Source organism: Staurois parvus, unplaced genomic scaffold, assembly GCF_062004578.1.
Source record: "Staurois parvus isolate SC_StPar_1 unplaced genomic scaffold, SC_StPar_1.0 ptg000704l, whole genome shotgun sequence".
In the NCBI taxonomy this organism is placed as follows: domain Eukaryota; kingdom Metazoa; phylum Chordata; class Amphibia; order Anura; family Ranidae; genus Staurois; species Staurois parvus.
In genome coordinates this window covers 4,197,138-4,216,251 of record NW_028318500.1, presented here as the reverse complement: position 1 = coordinate 4,216,251, position 19,114 = coordinate 4,197,138, and the positions used below count along the sequence as shown (strand labels likewise).

Below are 19,114 nucleotides of genomic sequence, written 5' to 3'. Positions count from 1 at the left end.
GAAAAATCAAAAAGTGTCGCACCTGCGAAAAACCATTAGTCACCCACCAAGAAAACGCCCCTGGGTGATCCAAACCCGGCGGAAAAAGAGGGTTGTTAATAATTGGGAACAAAGGCAGAAAAGGTGACATCAGGCCACTAGAGTAACGTACCGAGTCCCAAACTTGTAGGCCATGAAGTAACATCGGACTCAGTGCCATAGGGCGCAGGGCAGAGGGTAGCCATAGAAGCGTCGACAGTGCGATAGGGGCACAATTAGGTAGTTCCAACAGGACCCAGAGGGGGACGTCGGAAGAGGCGTGCAACATAGACAGCGGGGCAATCTGGCTCGCTTGATAATACTTAGTCACATTAGGCACCCCAAGACCACCCTGAAGTCTATGGGCAAAAAGCGTACTTTTGGATACTCTGGGGTGCTTATCAGCCCAGATAAAATGCATTAACTTCGCCTGAAGCAACCGAAGAAAATGAGGGGGAACCCGCACCGGGAGTGTGCGAAAATAATACAACAATTTCGGCAAGATGGTCATTTTCACCGAATTAACCCGTCCTATCCAAGACAGGTGCGGAAATTGCCAAGAATGCATAAGAGAGGATAGAGAGCTAAGCAATGGATAATAATTCGCAGCAAACAAGGAGTCATAAGTGGGGGCCAAGCGAATGCCTAAGTATTCAAGAGAAGAGGAAGCCCATGTGTAAGGCAAGTGGGATTGTAGGCGCGAAACCAAATCTGAAGCCAAAGTAATATTGAGGGCGACAGTCTTATCCAAGTTGATACGGAGACCCGAAATCAAGGAGAAGCGCTCAAGAACCTGTTGCAAATTAGGAAGCGTCGTCAGGGGGTTAGTAAGAGTCAGGAGGGCATCATCCGCAAAAAGGTTCAGTTTGAATTCCTGTCCCACGTAAGTAACCCCCGATACATTGCAATCGGTCCGAAGCGCTAAAGCCAGCGGCTCAAGCGCCAGGACAAAGAGCGCTGGGGACAGGGGGCAACCCTGCCTCGTCCCTCGCCCAATAGGAAAGGGATCTGAAAAATACCCAGTGTATTTGACGGAGGCCGAAGGAGAAGAATACAAGGCCTGAATCCAAGAAAGAATAGAATCCCCAAAACCCCAACGAGACAGCACAAACCGCAGATATTCCCAGGATAGAGAATCAAAGGCTTTATGTATGTCTAAAGACAGTAAGAATCCCGTGATTTTCCGCTGTTGCAGAAAATGTATAAGATGGACCACCTTTCCTTGTGAATTTCAAACTCACTGGATATGCTGGCTGCCATCTAACAGCAAAAACGCCCATGTGTTATAACCACAAACAGCCAAAGTGAATGAGATGCTGCCAATTGTTGCGTACAAATTCGCCTCACGGTGGAACCAGGGCTGCGATAAATAAAGCTCCCCAGGAGCCAAACCAATCTCCAATAGTGTAGTATTTGTTAAAATGAATATAAAACCATTCAAACAAGACAAAAAACAATGTATGTAGCTTACATATGTGGCCACTGCCTACCCAGGACACTCCTTCGCACTGACGTCATGCCGCTGTACATCCTGGGTCGGCTCTCTGCCTATTAATTATGACTCCTAAACCAATTGAATGGTTTAATCTCACTATCCATTCATGTGACACCAGAACATAAAAAAATGGAAACAAGCCACTAGAACAAGGTGACACAAAACGGCAATGTAGACCTCAGTTTTTCTACCCCTTTACTTTGCTACCTACACTACCCCACTATGCAAAACTACAAATCTTAAAATGAAATCTGATCTGTGATCATGTGCTGTATATTTCAGCTCTCACACTGACAGAAAAGTCTAATCAAGTTTTGCGTGCCTTTCTATGTTTGTTTCCTTAGTACATCACTGCTTATGGCAATACTCAGTCCTCACTGGTCTGTACTTGAGGGGGCTAGCCTGTAGTGTGACCTTTGAGTACTGAACTCTGCCTTGTTGCACATTCTAAATCAGTGTACATATAAATGTTAGCTGCAAAGTGCTTTCCAGGTCCAGGGCTGTGGTACAACCTCAAATGTGACCCAGTCTCTAAAGATTTGCTTGTAAGATCACTCAGGCTAAAGTACCAGGAGCTAGCTCAGTTTGCACCACTGGGTGCCTTATAAATTTCCTGTCACCACCTGTTTCACCATTTCAGGTTTAATGCTCAGTGATGGAGTGCTGGCATAATCTGCTCATAGTACCAGTTAGCATAGTGGAAACACCATTCCACTGCAACTCCTGCGTGCAAAACACCACATGGAACTCTGGACTATTCCCAGTATCATTGTACCAGTAAGTGGACATAGCATGTCAACACAGAAGGAACAATCCCCCTGCTATGAGGCTACAAAACCACCTGGTATTAACGTAAATATAAGCTTTGAACCTTTGCTGTGAATTTATAGACCTTAGTTTTGAGACCAGTTCCCAGTTTGAGCTACCTGTGAATATTTATATGTATATTGTTATTCGCCTTTTTTTTCTTTTTTTTTTTGCTGATTCTTAGCAGATGTGTGAGGTGGTAGGATGCACATGGTGCAGTATAGGGCTGTGGAGGCTGTCTAGGGTCTGCCCCATCTTTCCCTTGTGGGAGCATGCATGGTTGGATGTGTTTCAACACATACGAATTAATGACCTTTTATCCCCACTGGACCTGATATAGATAGATAGGTCTGTCTGTCTATCTTTTGTGGTTTTTAGTTTCACCTTTTTTGATTCATTCAAATCTGTTTATCAAGGTTACTACCAAGAGAACGTGTGATGTTGTCGCCTGTCTTGTTGGGGTTCCATTTTGGTTTGTCACACGCTTATAGCGTATACTTATTGAATCATTTCATATGCTTGGTGACGCATTAGTTTTATTATCTTTTGGTCCAGTTATTTAGGGTTATTCTATAAAATCTCGGCATCTGAGAGAAAATGTGTATGTCATCAGTTGCTAATTTGTTTTTGGCCACAAGATTTTGTAGGATTTGATCTGATGGTTGTATGGGTGACCTCGTGGCAGGGCAGTGTTTCTCTGCCTCCTTCCTGCAGCCTCTTCTCAGAGGTGGAGCGCTGTTCTCACACCTGCCCGCTTCTGGGTTTCGGACTGGTGGGGCGGGGTCCCGCCACTCAATGTGCATGTGCAGCTGACTGGCAGTGTATTGCCTATTGGGCATGTGCGGCCGACGTGATGCTCCAACGTCGCTAGTGCGCATGCGGTGCAGTATGGCTTGCGAAAGTGCAGTGACACATCCACGTGGTTTGGCCATTTTGATCAGTGGGTTGCCATGAATGGCCACAGTTGGGCAGGTGGGCCAGCTTGTATGGCTTCCCCTCTATATATAGCTCTTAATTTCAGGTTAAGAGCATACATCTAAAGGCGTTGCTACTGATTAGGAAAGAGAGGTATATTTTGTTGAAGTAAAAGGGGTTTTTTCTTGGCTATAGTGGGGATTCTACATGCTGTTTTGCTTGGTGATAGTGACTGCACGATTTTGGCAGCTTCCTTGCATGCATATATCTCTCCATCTAGATTGTTTTGTGTTGTGGGCAACTTGATCATTTTGCAGCCTAAAGGTATTTGTGTAAGTGCCATGTTTTTGGTGCATGGTATATGTGTGTGGAATGTCTGGCAAAGTTTTTGATGTTGCCTTGTTATCTTTTTTATAGATTGGCATAGCCTTTTTCAGCTCTTGGGGAGCATTACCACTCTCTCCCTTTCTATGTGCGACCCTTGGGGCTGGGGGCTGGTACCTGATTGCCCTCCCCGCTGTTGGTACCATCGTATCACCCATGTGCCTACTTACACATCTTTGAGAACGCAATAGGATGTATGATTTATGTTCTTCCATTTTCCATTTTAAGTTCATAAATATTATATAAATATTCTGTATAGTGTTGTATAATTTTTTTGTAATTATACATTATTTGTATGCTCTTAGCAGCAAGTTACAACTGCAAACCCTGAAGAAGTTGAAGTGCGAAACACGGCGGATTTGGCACATCCTTCCTTTCATGGACTAGCACATTTTTGCAAGCAATATTTAACACCTAATGTCCATGTGGGAGGGGCATGCATGATGGGGGTTGTGATACTGAGAAAATAATGTGATTCTGTTGTTTCAGGATTTCCTTTTATGGGAATGTTAATATGCCATGAATACGTTGAAACTATTTGTACAATAAAAGCTGTTTATTTTATTAAATATGGTTGTCATTTCTCTGAGAGGGTATCAACACATATAAAGTCCCAATTCTTTAAGCTTTCTTTTGATTGGTTTTTCATATGCAGTGATGTGGTGGCTAAATGTACCAACCAGACCTATTATTATTTTGTTTAACCACCTCCCACCCACCATATAAGGCAATGACAGGCACAAGGCGGTTCTCTCGTTCTGGGAGGACGTCATATGACGTCCTCCCACTCTAACCGCGCGTGTGCGGATCCCGGAGCACGCAGTGCGGCGAATGGTGGTACGCAGTGTAATTCGGACACAGCGGATCACCGATCAACGGAAAGAGCCGAAGATGTCGGCTCGGTCATGTGATCAGCTGTGTCCAATCACAGCTGATCGCATGTAAATAGGGAAATGCCAGTTATCTGCATTTCTCTCCACTTGAGCTGTCATGCTGACAGCTCGAGAGGAGAGGAGAGCCGGTGATCGACCTTCCTCAGAGGGGACATGTACACTGATCATCAGGGCAAAGTGTGACAGCGCTGAAAGCTGAAAATTGGCCTGGGCAGGAAGGGGGTAGAAGTGCCCTGTAGGCTAGTGGTTAAATCTCCCTGCTATGGTTAACCTCAGCGCTTCCGCCCCTACTGATTCTGAGTGTCCTCAGAAAGAACGGGCACCTACATCAGGGCGGAGTCTCCTTCCCTATTGTCAGGGACTTCCACTCAGGACTTTATGGGCACCCTGCCCGCTGATGCTCTAATAGCACTTCAGCACTATCTCCTGCAGAGTCTCTTTTGCACTTCTGAGCCTGTAGATCAGACCTGCCCACTGGTCTCTGTAACCATCTTTTGACTGATTTGGAGTCACAGCAATCTGTCTTTGAAGAGATGGGCACCACGATCTCTTGCCTTTTTCAAGGGGTCATTTTGGATCTTATTGTTAAAGTTCATTCTATGCTACATTTGGAGGATTAAGCTGTTATCCCCTGCCTTGGTTCTGCAGGCATCCTACAGCTGTAAAACCTTTCCACTATTCCCAATATTTGAGGAATTCCTCTCTGCGAATGAAAGCACATTGAAGGGTCATGGTCCCCACCTGAGTGTGTGTTGGCGCTTTTACCCTTTGCTAGGAAATGTATTAAACCATGGTTTGTTCCCATTGTGAGTCCAGTAGTTGCCTACTGTAAACAGGAACACAACCAGCCTGAAGTGTTCTCATCTTTCAAGATTCTACTGACAGGGAGCTAGAATTCCTCAATTCAAACTGACTGGTTTTGCCCTCTATCCTATGTTACATAGTTACATAGCTACTCTGGCTGAAAAAAGACAAAAATCCATCCAGTTCGACCATTAAAGAAACAAAAAAATTTAAATCCTACATCCACAGTTGATCCAAGGGGAAGGCAAAAAACCCAGCAAAGCATGATCCAATTTGCTCCTGCAGGGGTAAAAATTCCTTCCTGATTCCCCGAGAGGCAATCGAATATTCCATGGATCAACTTTACTTATAAATGTTAGTAACCAGTTATATTCTGTGTATCCAAGAAAGAATCCAGGCCTTTTTTAAAGCAATCCACTGAACTGGCCAGGACCAGCTCTTGAGGGAATCTATTCCACATTTTCACAACTTACTGTGAAGCAACCTTTGCTTATTTTGGAGATTATATTTCTTTTCCTCCAGACGTAAAGTGTCCCCCCTTGTCCTCTGTGATAACCTCAGGGTGAATAACTCTACACCGAGTTCACTATATGAACCTCTGATGTATTTATACATGTTCATCATATCCCCCCTTAATCTCCTCTTCTCAAGAGAGAATAAATTCAGTTTCCTCATAACTGTGCTCCTCTTATCAGTTTGGATGCCCTTCTCTGTACTTTATCCAGTTCCCCAATGTTCTTTCTGTGAATTGGTGCCCAAAACTGAACTGCATATTCCAGATGAGGTATTACTAATGATTTGTACCGGGGTAAAATGATATCCCTCTCTCTGCAGTCCTTTAATACAAGAGAGGATTTTACTATCTTTAGAAAGTGCAGCTTGGCATTGCATGCCATTATTAAGCTTGTGATCTACCAGAACTCCCAGATCCTTCTCCACCATTGATTCCCCCAGTTGTACACCCCTAGCATGTATGATGTATGCATATTCTTAGCCCCCAAATGCATAACTTTACATTTATCAACATTAAACCTCATTTGCCACATAGTTGCCCAATTAAACAGTGCATTGAGGTCGGCTTGTAAATTGGAGACCACCTGTAAGGACGTTATTCCACTGCACAGCTTGGTCTCATCTGCAAAGACTGAAATGGGATTTTTAATCCCAGACCCTATATCGTAGCGACTCTAATCTGTCAAATTGTGTCAGAAAGGATTTATTCTCTTAAAAGGGATCATTCTGTTGCTGTGATAGGCCCCCATTTTTATAGTGTGGATAGAACTAATTTCTTGAGCCTTCTGCTTCAGTTGTGATTGCTTGTTATAAGCATCTAAACTTGTATCTTGCATAGATATGTAAACTGGTGCACAGAGCCTACAGGCTGTGAAGTTGATATGATGATGTTCTATCCAAGGATAGAGGATAGGATAAGCCCTCATTTGGCCTTAGAGGGATATTGTCTCTTCAGCTCTGCACTTGACACCATAATTTAGAATAGCCATAGCACACCAGAGTGTACAACCTCAACAAAGGAGGTTAAGGTAGAGGCTGAAGGAATCCCACCTTCTACTTCTGCAGTGGGTACCAGCAAGCCCTGAGAGTCTGACTCCCACATGGCCCAAAGAGTTCAAAGCCAGAAGTAAGTAGTCCCCTCTGTAAAGCTTTCTGCATAAAATTGCACCCCTACTCATGAAATTGCATCCTGAGGGGTCCTTGGGTAACTTGCCTCTCTGCAGCAGCCACAGATATTGGTGATGACAATTGGGGATTTTATTTTTTTTTTATGCAAGCTATATTTTCCATGTAATCATTCAGGGCTCATGTACACTGCAGCTAATAAACTCGCGTTTAGGACCTGTTCAGCTTTTTTTCAGCCCCTGAACTCGCCCTAATGTTTTCCTATGTGTCCATGTACACATCTTCGTTTACAGTTGTTTTTTTGAATGCAGAAAACTTGCGTTCAGCAGTCGATTTTATCAGCGTTTCAGATGCAAAATTCTTGTAAACGTGGCAAACCGTGTTTATAAGCGTTTGTGTCTGAAAATTTTTTTTTAACTCTTCCAGTTCCCAGTGCTGTCCAGAGCCTTTTTTTCATCATGAAAAATGCATGCAAAGCGTTTTCAAATGGACAAAACACTGAACACAGGATGTTCCTACTAAGCTTGTCACACATTGTAATGAACAATTCACACCTTAGACCTCTCCCACCCTTGGAACAAAAGATATGTTAATGACCATTCACACCTCAAATTCCTCATGAAGACCCCCTGCCAGGTGGCCTTAATGACCCACTCCACCAGACACCTTCCCACCCTTGGAAACAAAAGAAATGTTAATGAGCAACTCCCACCTAAGCTAATCTCAATACATACTGCTCTCTCTGCTTCTACTCTGTGTATTTCTCTGAAACAGTCTGAAATAGTTAATAATGTACCACTCTTCAGTGCATTCTGGGCATTTGGGAGGTTCTTCTGTGCTTATCTTTAAAAAAATGCTTCTAAATGCAAACATGCATAAACACGTTATGCAAACGTGGCTAAACAGACGTTTTGACCTACGTTTTCCAGCAGTCAGTTTCCATCGTTCAGAAGTGTCCCGTGTACATGGGGCCTTAATAGCACACTGGTCATTTGTGCCATGTAGGCAGTCATGTTATGTAAGGGCAAGTGAAGCCAGTGGCTGTTTCCTACGGAATATACAAAACACACACAAACACACACAAAAAAAAAATTGTTACCAGCAGTTCTGATTACTTAAAGGTGTAGCGATCTCCTATGCCATCAGTGAACTACCCTGACTGGTTCTGGAGCTGTCATGCAGACAGCATTGCACTTGTCCCTAGCCGGTGCACTCCCTGCTGCCCCCTACCCCGGTGATGATTCCTGCTCCTTATTTTTTGTGGTGCTCGCACTGTCAGTGCTATCGGGCCATCAGAGGATCATTTCTCTACCTTCTCATGGACTGGGCAACTCTCTTTCCCCTCCTCTATCCTTTCAAAGAGATCCATAGCCTGTGACGCGTCTGTTCTCTCCTTTCCCGCTCTGCCCTCTCAAAGCTGATCCATAATATCTGGGCATGCCTCTCTGCCCTCCTCCCCTGCCCTGCTGTGCCCTCTCAAACGTGGAACCCTTGACAGAAAAGCAAAAAGGCTACCTGAAGACTCTAGGGTTTGGTGATGAAGATATCCCAGGAGTCATTGCTATCATACCCTACGTCATTCACCTAGGCAATCTGAGTAGGAAGTAGCAACTTTAAAAAAAAAGAGGCTGATGTTCTGCTTTAAAGTTCATTTAAAATTTAGTCTCAGGCTTCCTTACCCCATTTTTGTACCTTGTCTGGACCTATGTTTAATGTTGTATACGTTGCTTGATCCCTTGTATAAAAGCAATAAAAAAAAAATTATTTAAAAAATAATGTTTATTTAACAAAAGTTTGAGTGGAGGTCATGTTTCCTGTCAAGTGGCGTTCCAGTCTGCAGTCATTTTTTTGTTACATTAAAGTTCATTAAAAAAAAAGTGGACTGAAGGTCACATGTTTTCTGTTGAAAGTGGAGCTCCAGTCTGCAGCCAGACCCCATTGACTGAACTAGCTTTCCACTCTTCTCAGCTTTCTCCTCCTGTTTGAAAGAAGAGTGGACAGTTGCAAGAGATACTGTAAAAGAAAAACTGCAAAGTCCCAGTATACACGTGTGCAGAGTTTGAGTAAGGCAGTTTTGGTGGAGTGTAGGGGACGGAAGCCGGACTGTAGGGGGTCGAGGAGGTTGTTGTCGTTGAGGTGAGAGCATAGGCGGGTGTAGACTAGGCGCTCAAGGAGTTTGGATGTAAATGGGAGCAGGGAGATGGGTCTGAGGTTGTTTGGGTCAGTGGGGTCCAGGGAGGGCTTTTTAAGTATGGGGGTGATGTGTGCATGTTTCAGAGGGGAGGGGAAAGTGCCAGGGGAGAGGGAGAGATTAAAGATGTGGGTGAGGGAGCGTAGGATGGAGGGGGAGGGAGGTCGTAGGAGTTTTGAGGGGATAGGGTCAAGGGGGCAGGTGTTGAGGCGGGCATCAGAGAGGATCTTGGAGACTTCCTCAATGGTAGTAAGGTCAAAGGTGTGAAGTGTTGGGGGGGCTTCAGTATGAGGAATGTAGGGTGGGGTGGAAGAGGAGGTCAGAGCAGTGGTGGGGCCGTGGGAGAGGGGTGAAGAGGGGGTAGCTGAGTGAGGGGGAAGGGGGTTAGAGGGAGTTTGAGCAGCGGGTTAACCTGCGGGTTATGTCGAGGGAGAGGGGGGATGAGGGGGTAGCTGTGTGAGAGGGAACGGGTTGAGAGGGCATGTGAGTTGCGGCGATGTCCTTGCGAATTGTGTCAATCTTGTTTACAGTATACCATAGTTTGTAGATGCTATAACTTTTGCGCAAACCAATCAATATACACTTATTGGGATTTTTTACCAAAGAGATGTAACAGAATACATTGTGGCCTTAAATTTATAAAGAAATTAGATGTTCTACATATTTTTATTGGATATGTTTTATAGCAGAAAGTAAAAAAAATAATTTTTTAAATTGTCACGCTTTTTTGTTTATAGCACAAAAAAAATAAAAAAAACAGTGGTGATCAAATACCATTTGTGGCAAAAGAATGACATTTATGTACAGCGTTTCATGACCGTGCAATTGTCAAAGTAATGCAATACCGCATAGCAAAAAATGGCCTGGCCAGGAAAGAGGGTAAATCTTCTGCTGGTCAACTACCATGGCAATCAATTAGTTGAGCGTGGAGCTGTGCATGGGTAACAGGACGCGTTGAAGATGACATTTCACTTTTCAATTTTATTAATTGGTTATGGTACACATGTACATAGCACCAAGCCAGTGGTAGAGAGCATTGCACATGCGCAGCGTTGGCTCTGAATGTCGGGAGCGAGCACGCAGGGCGCTAACTTCAGTACGCCCTCTTTCCTCAGACACCGGGAGTAGCAATGTGTCTTCGGGCACGCTGCTCTAGTGGGCGTGTTTGCAAAGAGGGATCATGTGATTGGCTCCGTATTGGCCTGATGTTAGCCTACGGCTGCCGGTGATAGTGCTGGGTGATTGTGGTCCCTTGTGGATGGGCGCTGGAGGTGGTTGCCGTGGTGACCATAGGTGAGTTTCCCGGTAATTCCCCCGTGCAGGACATATAAGCGAACACTATAGTGCACCGGCCCTCGTGGACGGAGGTGTATAGGAGAAAAGGATGAGTGAGCCAGGCCCGGGGCTCTAAATGACTGGCGCTTATTGAAGGGCTCTGATTGGCTGCAGTCTTCTGACAAAGACCTGTCTGAATGCAGCTTAGATAGAACATAGAGATATGTGTTCATTATTCTCACCTCCTCCAGAGTCTTGGCTGCCTTCTATTCCCCATGGGACCCCTGGACTGTCCTAATGATTGTGTCCTTGCTGTCATCACTGGAGATATGGAGGCAATTGGTATCATTCACACTGTCAGTGTATAGTCATCAGTGTTGGTGGTAGAAGTAATCCTGACAGAACAGATTCATTAGGACTGTCAGTGTATTGTCCATAGCACTGATATTACAGTGTATAGTCACTAGGACTGTCAGTGTATTGTCCATACCATTAACAATAGATTATATAGTCATTAGGACTGTCAGTGTATTGTCCATAGCACTGATGATACAGTGTATAGTCACTAAGACCGTCAGTGTATTGCCATAGCACTGATATTACAGTGTATAGTCACTAGGACTGTCAGTGTATTGTCCATAGCACTGATATTCATACCCCTTGAAATTTCCAATATTTTGTCATGTTACAACCAAAAATGTATTTTATTGGGATTTTATGTGATAGAAAAACACAAAGTGGCACATAATTGTGAAGCTGAAGGAAAATGATAAATGGTTTTCAAACATTTTTACAAATAAACATGTGAAAAGTGTGGCGTGCATTTGTATTCAGCCCCCCTGAGTCAATACTTTGTAGAACCACCTTTCACTGCAATTACAGCTGCAAATCTTTATGGGTATGCCTCTTACCAGCTTTGCACATCTAGAGAGTGAAATTTTTGCCCATTCTTCTTTGAAACGTACCTCAATCTCCATCAGATTGGATGGAGAGCGTCTGTGAACAGCAATTTTCAAGTCTTGCCACAGATTCTCAATTGGATTTAGGTCTGGATTTTGACTGGGCCATTCTAACACATGAATATGCTTTGATCTAAACCATTCCATTGTACCTCTGGTTGTATGTTTAGGGTCGTTGTCCTGTTGGAATGTGAACCTCCACCCCAGTCTCAAGTCTTTTGCAGACTAACAGGTTTTCTTCTAAGATTGCCCTGTATTTGGCTCCATCCATCTTCCCATCAACTCTGACCAGCTTCCCTGTCCCTGCTGAAGAAAATCATCCCCACAACATGATGCTACCACCACCATGTTTCACGGTGGGGATGGTGTGTTCAGGGTGATGTGCAGTGTTAGTTTTCTGTCACACATAGCATTTTGCTTTTAGGCCAAAAAGTTCAATTTTGGTCTCATATGACCAGAGCACCTTCTTCCACATGTTTGCTGTGTCCCCCACATGACTTCTCGCAAACTGCAAACAGGACTTCTTATGGCTTTTTTAGTCATTAGGACTTTCAGTGTATTGTCCATAGCACTGATGATACAGAATATAGTCATTAGTACTGTCAGTGTATTATCCATAGCACTGATAATACAGTATTTGGTAATTAGTAGGGATGAGCTTACGTGTGTTGGGCTCTTAGTCTGAACCGGCCTGAGCTATCCCCCCAGAAAGCTGTCATTGTGCACCACCAATCATAAATGGCCTCCAACAAATGAGAAGTATAAGGCTCCATGCACACGGGACGTTTTAATAATGCTGATAAAGTTAGCTGTGCAAAGTCACATTAAAAACTTGAGTTTTTTCAGCGTTATTAGCATTTTGTGGCATTTTGGCGCTTTTTTTGCATTCGCATTTTTTAGCGTTTTTTAAAAATAATTTATTTTTAAAAAAAAGTCCAAAACCGCCGGTTTACCGCAATGTACCACAATTTACTGCGTTTTTCAGCATTAGAGCGTTTTTACAGCTAAAAAACTCCTAGAAACCCACTGGTTCTGGGTTTTTTTCCGGCCAAAAAACGCACCTGCCAAAAAACGCTGATTACAGTCTATGTGTACATGGACACATAGGATAACATGCTTTGGAGTTTACTGGCTGTAGAAAAAAAAGTCAAAAGCAAAAAACAGTAGCTGTAAAAAATGTCCAGTGTGCATGAGGACTTAGGCTGCTTTCACACTGATGTGCCTTTGCTTTGTTTTTACCTTGCTAAAACGCAAGAAAAATGCAATAAAAATATTTGCTTTTGAAATCCTATAGGACTCTTCGCACCATGGTGCTGCAGGTGCAGTGTGTTTTTGAAACGTTCCACATGCATCTTTGGTGTACTTTTCAAAACAGCACCAAAAACGCAACTTCCCATTGAAAGGAATGGAATATGCATCAAAAATGCACTGTGGTTGCATTTTTAGTATGGTTTTTTTTGAGTCCATGTTTCAGCGGTGCATGCTGGGAGTCAGAAAACACACAAGAAAAGCATCAAAAACACATCAATGTGAAAGCAGCCTAAACGGTAATTTTTATTTTTTTTTGCATCGATACGGTGAGAGGGGTGAAAACAAGAGTGACTCCGTGGATTTTAGAGTGAGGTTACATGGCTGTATTGTTGGTAGTCCCAGCCAAGTATAGTTCTTTGTTAGATTGAACCGGTAGTGAAGGATTGTAGGGCATGCCCACAGATGAAACATCTGCTCCCTTGAAATACATTGCTTCCCTATCTTTCTATGTACCCACCTGTTAGGCCTCATGTGCACAGATCGTTTTGCGAACTCTCTTTGAAGGCTCTCCTCCTGGCAGCATCGTTTTGACAGAAAAAACACCTGACGCTTGTAAAAATGTGCAATGTGTTTAGGCGCGTCAAGCATTTGGGTGTTAACTAATTTCATTGGTCAGAATGGTAATTTATTCTGGTCATTGAAATAATTAACACTCAAGCGCTAAACGTGCCTAGCGTTAACAGGCATCAATCAGTTTTTCTGCCAAAATGCTGCTGCTCCTGGGTGCAGTAGCAGTAGGTTTTTTTTTTGCCTGGCTCTAAACTCTCCTGCTACTAAACTCCTCTAAAAGCTTATGTGTGCATGGACACATAGGATAACATGCAGGGCAGTTTAGAGGCAGCAAAAAAGGACAGACGCCCCTAGGAGCAGCTGAAAAAACATCCATTGTGCATGAGGCTTTATAAGTGTAGTTATGTTCCTTGTGTGATTTGTTTGCCTTACCTTATAATGAAGGGTTAACGTGTTCTGGCTGTAGTGTCATGGCTGATTGATTCTCCAATGTCCATGCATTCATTCATCTAGCTTGTCTCTATTTACAAAAAGGGACAGGCAACACCTTGCTCAGGGCCATGCAGCATCCAATCAAGGCCTAGTCATTTCCTCTGGGTTGCATCACAAATGTGGAAGTGCTAATGTGATGAAAACACATCCCTTCCCTGCAATACAACGCCTGCTTGTGCATGTTTCAGATCTAATCTCTATGCAGCGCACACCTGCAAAACACTAGGCTGAAAGACTCCAAGGTTGTTCGATATATAGTTTTTTCACAGGAAGTGTCAGATCTTAGACCACAGACAGCGGTTGTGCATTGTTTCAGTGCCTAGAAAAAGTATTTATACCCCTTGAAATTTTTCACATTTTGTCATGTTACAACCAAAAAAGTAAATGTATTTTATTGAAATTGTATGTGATAGACCAACACAAAATGGCACATAATTGTGAAGTGGAAGGAAAATGATAAACGGTTTTCAAAAATGTTTACAAATAAATATCTGAAAAGTATGGTGTACATTTGATAACCCTAACTAAAATCTAGTGGAACCAATTGCCTTCAGAAGTCACCTAATTAGTAACTAGAGTCCACCTGTGTGTAATTTAATCCCAGTATAAATACAGCTGTTCTGTGAAGCCCTCAGAAGTTTGTTAGAGAACATTAGTGAACAAACAGCAACATGAAAGCCAAGAAACACACCAGGGATAAAATTGTGAAGAAGTTTAAAGCAGGGTTAGGTTATAACAAAATATCCCAAGCTTTGAACATTTCACGGAGCACTGTTCAATCCATCATCCGAAAATGGAAAGAGTATGGCACAACTGCAAACCTACCAAGACATGGCCGTCCACCTAAACTGACAGGTCGGGCAAGGAGAGCATTACCAGAGAAGCTGCCAAGAGCCCCATGGTAACTCTGGAGGAGCTGCAGAGATCCACAGCTCAGGTGGGAGAATCTGTCCACTGGACAACTATTAGTCGTGCACTCCACAAATCTGGCCTTTATGGAAGAGTGGCAAGAAGAAATCCATAAGAAGTCCCATTTGAGGTTTGCGAGAAGCCATGTGAGTGAAACGTGGTGGCAGAATCATGTTGTGGGGATGCTTTTCTTCAGCAGAACAGGGAAGCTGGTCAGAGTTGATGGGAATATGGATGGAACCAAATACAGGGCAATCTTAGAAGAAAACTGTTACGAGTCTGCAAAAGACTTGAGACTGGGGTGGAGGTTCACCTTTCAGCGGACAACGACCCTAAACATACAGCCAGAGCTACAATGGAATGTTTTAGAGCAAAGCATATTCATGTGTTAGAATGGCCCAGTCAAAGTCCAGACCTAAATCCAATTGAGAATCTGTGGCAAGACTTGAAAATTGCTGTTCACAGACACTCTCCATCCAATCTGACAGAGCTTGAGCTATTTTGCAAAGCTGGTAGAGACATCCCCAAAAAGACTTGCAGCTGTAATTGCAGTGAAAGGTGGTTCTACAAAGTATTGACTCGGGGGGCTGAATACAAATGCATGCCACACTTTTCAGATATTTATTTGTAAAAAATGTTTGAAAACCATTTATCATTTTCCTTCCACTTCACAATTATGTGCCACTTTGTGTTGGTCTATCACATAAAATCCCAATAAAATACATTTACGGTTTTGGTTGTAACATGACAAAATGTGGAAAATTTCAACGGGTATGAATACTTTTTCAAGGCACTGTATACAGCATTCCTCATGTTTGAACACAAAACATAAACTTCTGACTCTGGATTGTGAAGATTTACTCTATTATAGGCTGTGCATACAGGGCTATAAATGACATCATGAAACTGCATGATCTTATACAGATAAAAACCACAAGGTGCAGGTAAGAAAGTTTGTAAGGCCTTGAAACAATCAACAGGTTATTTGCTGAGAAGACAGTTAGCAGTGCATATCCTTTACTTCTGCTGTGCTGTACATTTTAATGGTCTTGTTGTGTGGTCAGTGCCTATTTATTTGTGTACACCAATGTCTTGTGTTTTCCTGACATGCATTTGTGAAGCCTTTTTGAGAAACCGGGAATGCATTGTTTGACTCACACTGGATCGTATGGAGCAATGTTCACATGCGTGTATTGTTACTTTTGCATTACTGGTGAGAGAAGCGGTCTGAGCTGGGGCTAAGTTCAGTGGAGGTGGCTGATAGGAGTGCATTGTAAGTGGGATGTGAATGGAGATGGTTGGGAAAAGAGGTGAGTTTGCCAGGAGAGATTTACAGTGCAGGTTGCAATCAGATTTGGGATGCTGACCTATCTCCTACTCTATACAGAACACTAATCAGTGTCTTCTATTCCAGACTTTCCTTGTGCCTTTTGTACTGGTCATGTGACATAAGGCAGTAGGGGATGCCAGGGATGGGGGGATATTGGGTGAGCCCTTTAGTCAATATCGGGAACGCCATATATGTAGCTTTATTTGCAGTGTATATACTGTTTATGGCCACTTTCCTTGTATGACTAGTGATTAAAAGAGAAGTATGGGCTTTCTTTTTTTTTTTTCCCCAGTTATACTTACCTAGGTGGATGCAGCATCATTCCCTTCGCCGACTCTATCACATGACCACTGATCGCTGAGTTCTCACTCTTGCTCTGAGCAGAGCGTGGTGACTGTCAGTCACTGCTGTCTGCTCTGCCCCCCCAAATTAAACTGCACTCCTGTGATCCACAGGAGAAGTATAACCAAAAGAGCTTTGGCTGTATTTCTTTAAAAAGAATGTATACAAGTCAGTGGGGATTTCTTGTTAATACACGGTTTACACATCTGAAAAGCAATCCATTTTCATTGAAAACACGTACAAGAATGCTTTCCCGTGCACCCATTTAACTCTGATGCCCTTGCCCCACGCTCCCCACCCCGCCATGCACTATGGTATAGGGAACCACAGTGTACGACCGTGTACAAAAGTGCTGAATGCCACCTAACTCTTTTACAGAAATCTATCTAACTCACCCCATTCCCCAACCCTTTTAAGGTACACTGCACTCCCCCCCACACCTCCAGCAACTTACCTTCGCAGTGCTGCCTGACCTTCACTAGTGTTTACAGCTCGTCTGACAAAATGCTCTTTAGCTCAGGAAACACCTGCACACCGCTGACTTGAATAAAACCATATACTGAGAATCTCCAGTTCCAATATACGTTCCAATGCAATGCAGCAAGAGATAAAAATGATTTCATCTGACATATTGTAAACATCAGAGTAGGTCAAAGCAATGTTAGAGGCTTGTAAGCAGTTTGTATTGGGAGTCCAGTTCACCTGGAGCCAGCCATAGATCGATCGAAGGAACCAGGTGAATTTGCGGGTGTATTTATAATACTTTTATTGAGTAGCACAGCATCAGTTAGTCTTCATTAACCTTAATTCCTCCCTCCCCTCTTGCCAACATTCTAATAAAATTTAGAAATAAAATCTTTCCATTTTCAGTACCTGACTTATTTTAAATGGTCTTTGTGCGACTATGAAATGCATTCTGATCATGGCTGGTGGGAGGGGATGGTAGGAAATTGTACATAGCTTCCTGAAAACATAACATCATCCTACCTCAGTACTCCTCTGGGGGGCCCTCAGACTTAAAATGGTTCTAAAGGCTGAAGGTGTTTTACCTTTATGCATTCTGTGCCAATAGCCCCCCATCTCGGGGTGGGACTGAGCCGACGCTCTGTGAGTGAATGGACACGCAGAGCATCGGCTCGGGAGGAATCCTGCTCTGGTACCCCCATAGCAAGTTGCTTGCTGTGGGGGCACTTGGCTGAAGGGAGGGGCCAGGAGCGCTGAGAAGAGGAGGATCGGGGCTGCTCTGTGTGAGACCACTGCACAAAGTAGGTAAGTATAACATGTTTATTATTATTAAAAAAAAAAAAAAGCTTTTCATACATGCAATGGGCTGGCTTTTGGGTGAAGGTATGCATATATCATAATGCCTCAATAGGCATTTCTAGGCAGAAAGCACTTGCATGCAGAGCAACACCATATGTGATGCTGAGCCTCCATGAGCAAAATAAAATCTAGTGAATGAAAGTAGCTGGCCAGGGACAGTATAGATGGAGAGGAAAAGGCTAGATAAGGGATGCTCAACCCATGGCCTGTGGGCCACATGTGGCCCTCGGAGCCCTCTGATGTTGCCCGTGAACTTAAACCAGGGAAGCACATGCCCTGGGTTGGCAATCCTTTGATTTCGATCTGGGCTTGCCGACCCACCATCCCAGGGCATCAGACTACAATGAGCCGGCAGTGGAGGAAGCAGGCAGCCACGGAGGGAGCAGGAGCCGCCTAAGCCGATGCTTCCTCTGTAGTGTGCACTCCTGGTCCAGGTAAAGTGATACCAAGTGCACTTAGCCTGGGACCTTTCTAGCAGCCTGGAGAATGATGCCAGCAGAAGCTGCAAGAGGAAAAGAAGGTCAGTGTATTAATCATCACATACACTGCAAAGCAGATTGGCTACCAATGGCACAAGATTTTGCACTCTCAGTGGCACAAGATTTTGCACTCTCCAGTTTATGAAATCAACCCCATTGTGTTCGTAGATTCAGTCCTTATGCTTTAAACCAATTCTTGAGCCATGATGAACTGTTTTGCTATGAAATTGGATTTTGCTTTGCATGGGGTCAGAATCATCCAGTGAAAACAGAAGTTGCAATGTGTTTCAATGCTACATAGGAGGTTTTTATGTTTCCTGGGAGATTCTCTGTTACTTGTTATGGTAATTACAAAAAGAGTAATATTTGTAACTAACTCATCCATATCCAATATCTTTATTTTTCCTTTCAGAATGGATTCCTGTCTTCTGCAGTAGTGCTGAAGAAAGAATATTACAAGATGGTAAATCTGTTTGTTTTTCAAATATGCCAGTATTGTGGAATATTTGTTAGACCACTCACCTATGTTTTGTGTTATTTTCCTGCTAGATCCGAATAGCTGCTTTAAATGCCACTTCTGCAGTGGAAGAAGAACATGAAGAAACTTTCAAAAGTCACAAAACACAGACAAAGGAAGCACAGGTAATGAAAGTGAATTAATTTTTGTGCTGTACTTGGTGTAGTCAATACATCCTATAACTTTATCACTTTAATCAATTATGTTTGTAGGAAGCAGAGGCATTTGCACTTTATCACAAGGCCTTGGACCTGCAGAAGCTTGACCGTTATGATGAGTCTTCACAGGCCTATCACCTGCTGCTTGACACCCGTCTCTTGCAGGAAGTGAGTATATTTTGCTATTTGTCTCCTTGATTAAGCCCTTATTGCAGTGGTCTCCAAACTGCGGACCAAGGGCAGAAAGTGACTGATTGGTAGCCTTTATCTGGCCCTTGGGGCACTCTTTCTCTGACACCAACATTGGGGCATAATTCCTGCCTTGACACCAGTGATGTGGCATTATTCATCCCACTAATACCAA

The 19,114-nt window shown here is 43.4% G+C and overlaps 1 protein-coding gene across 2 annotated transcripts in view; it reads left to right on the top strand.

Moving 5' to 3' along the window:
• The first annotated feature begins 10,297 nt into the window (after nucleotides 1–10,297).
• Nucleotides 10,298–19,114, top strand: part of CABIN1 (calcineurin binding protein 1) — a 331,038-nt gene continuing 322,221 nt past the window's right edge. The window contains exons 1-4 of one of the 2 annotated variants that reach the window (XM_089653220.1): nucleotides 10,298–10,438; nucleotides 18,488–18,538; nucleotides 18,625–18,717; nucleotides 18,805–18,918. In XM_089653220.1, coding sequence (XP_089509346.1) covers nucleotides 18,536–18,538; nucleotides 18,625–18,717; nucleotides 18,805–18,918 — 210 coding nt within the window. In that variant the 5' untranslated portion in view covers nucleotides 10,298–10,438; nucleotides 18,488–18,535. The remainder of the gene's footprint in view (nucleotides 10,439–18,487; nucleotides 18,539–18,624; nucleotides 18,718–18,804; nucleotides 18,919–19,114) is intronic. The other variant, XM_089653219.1, reaches the window with a different exon arrangement.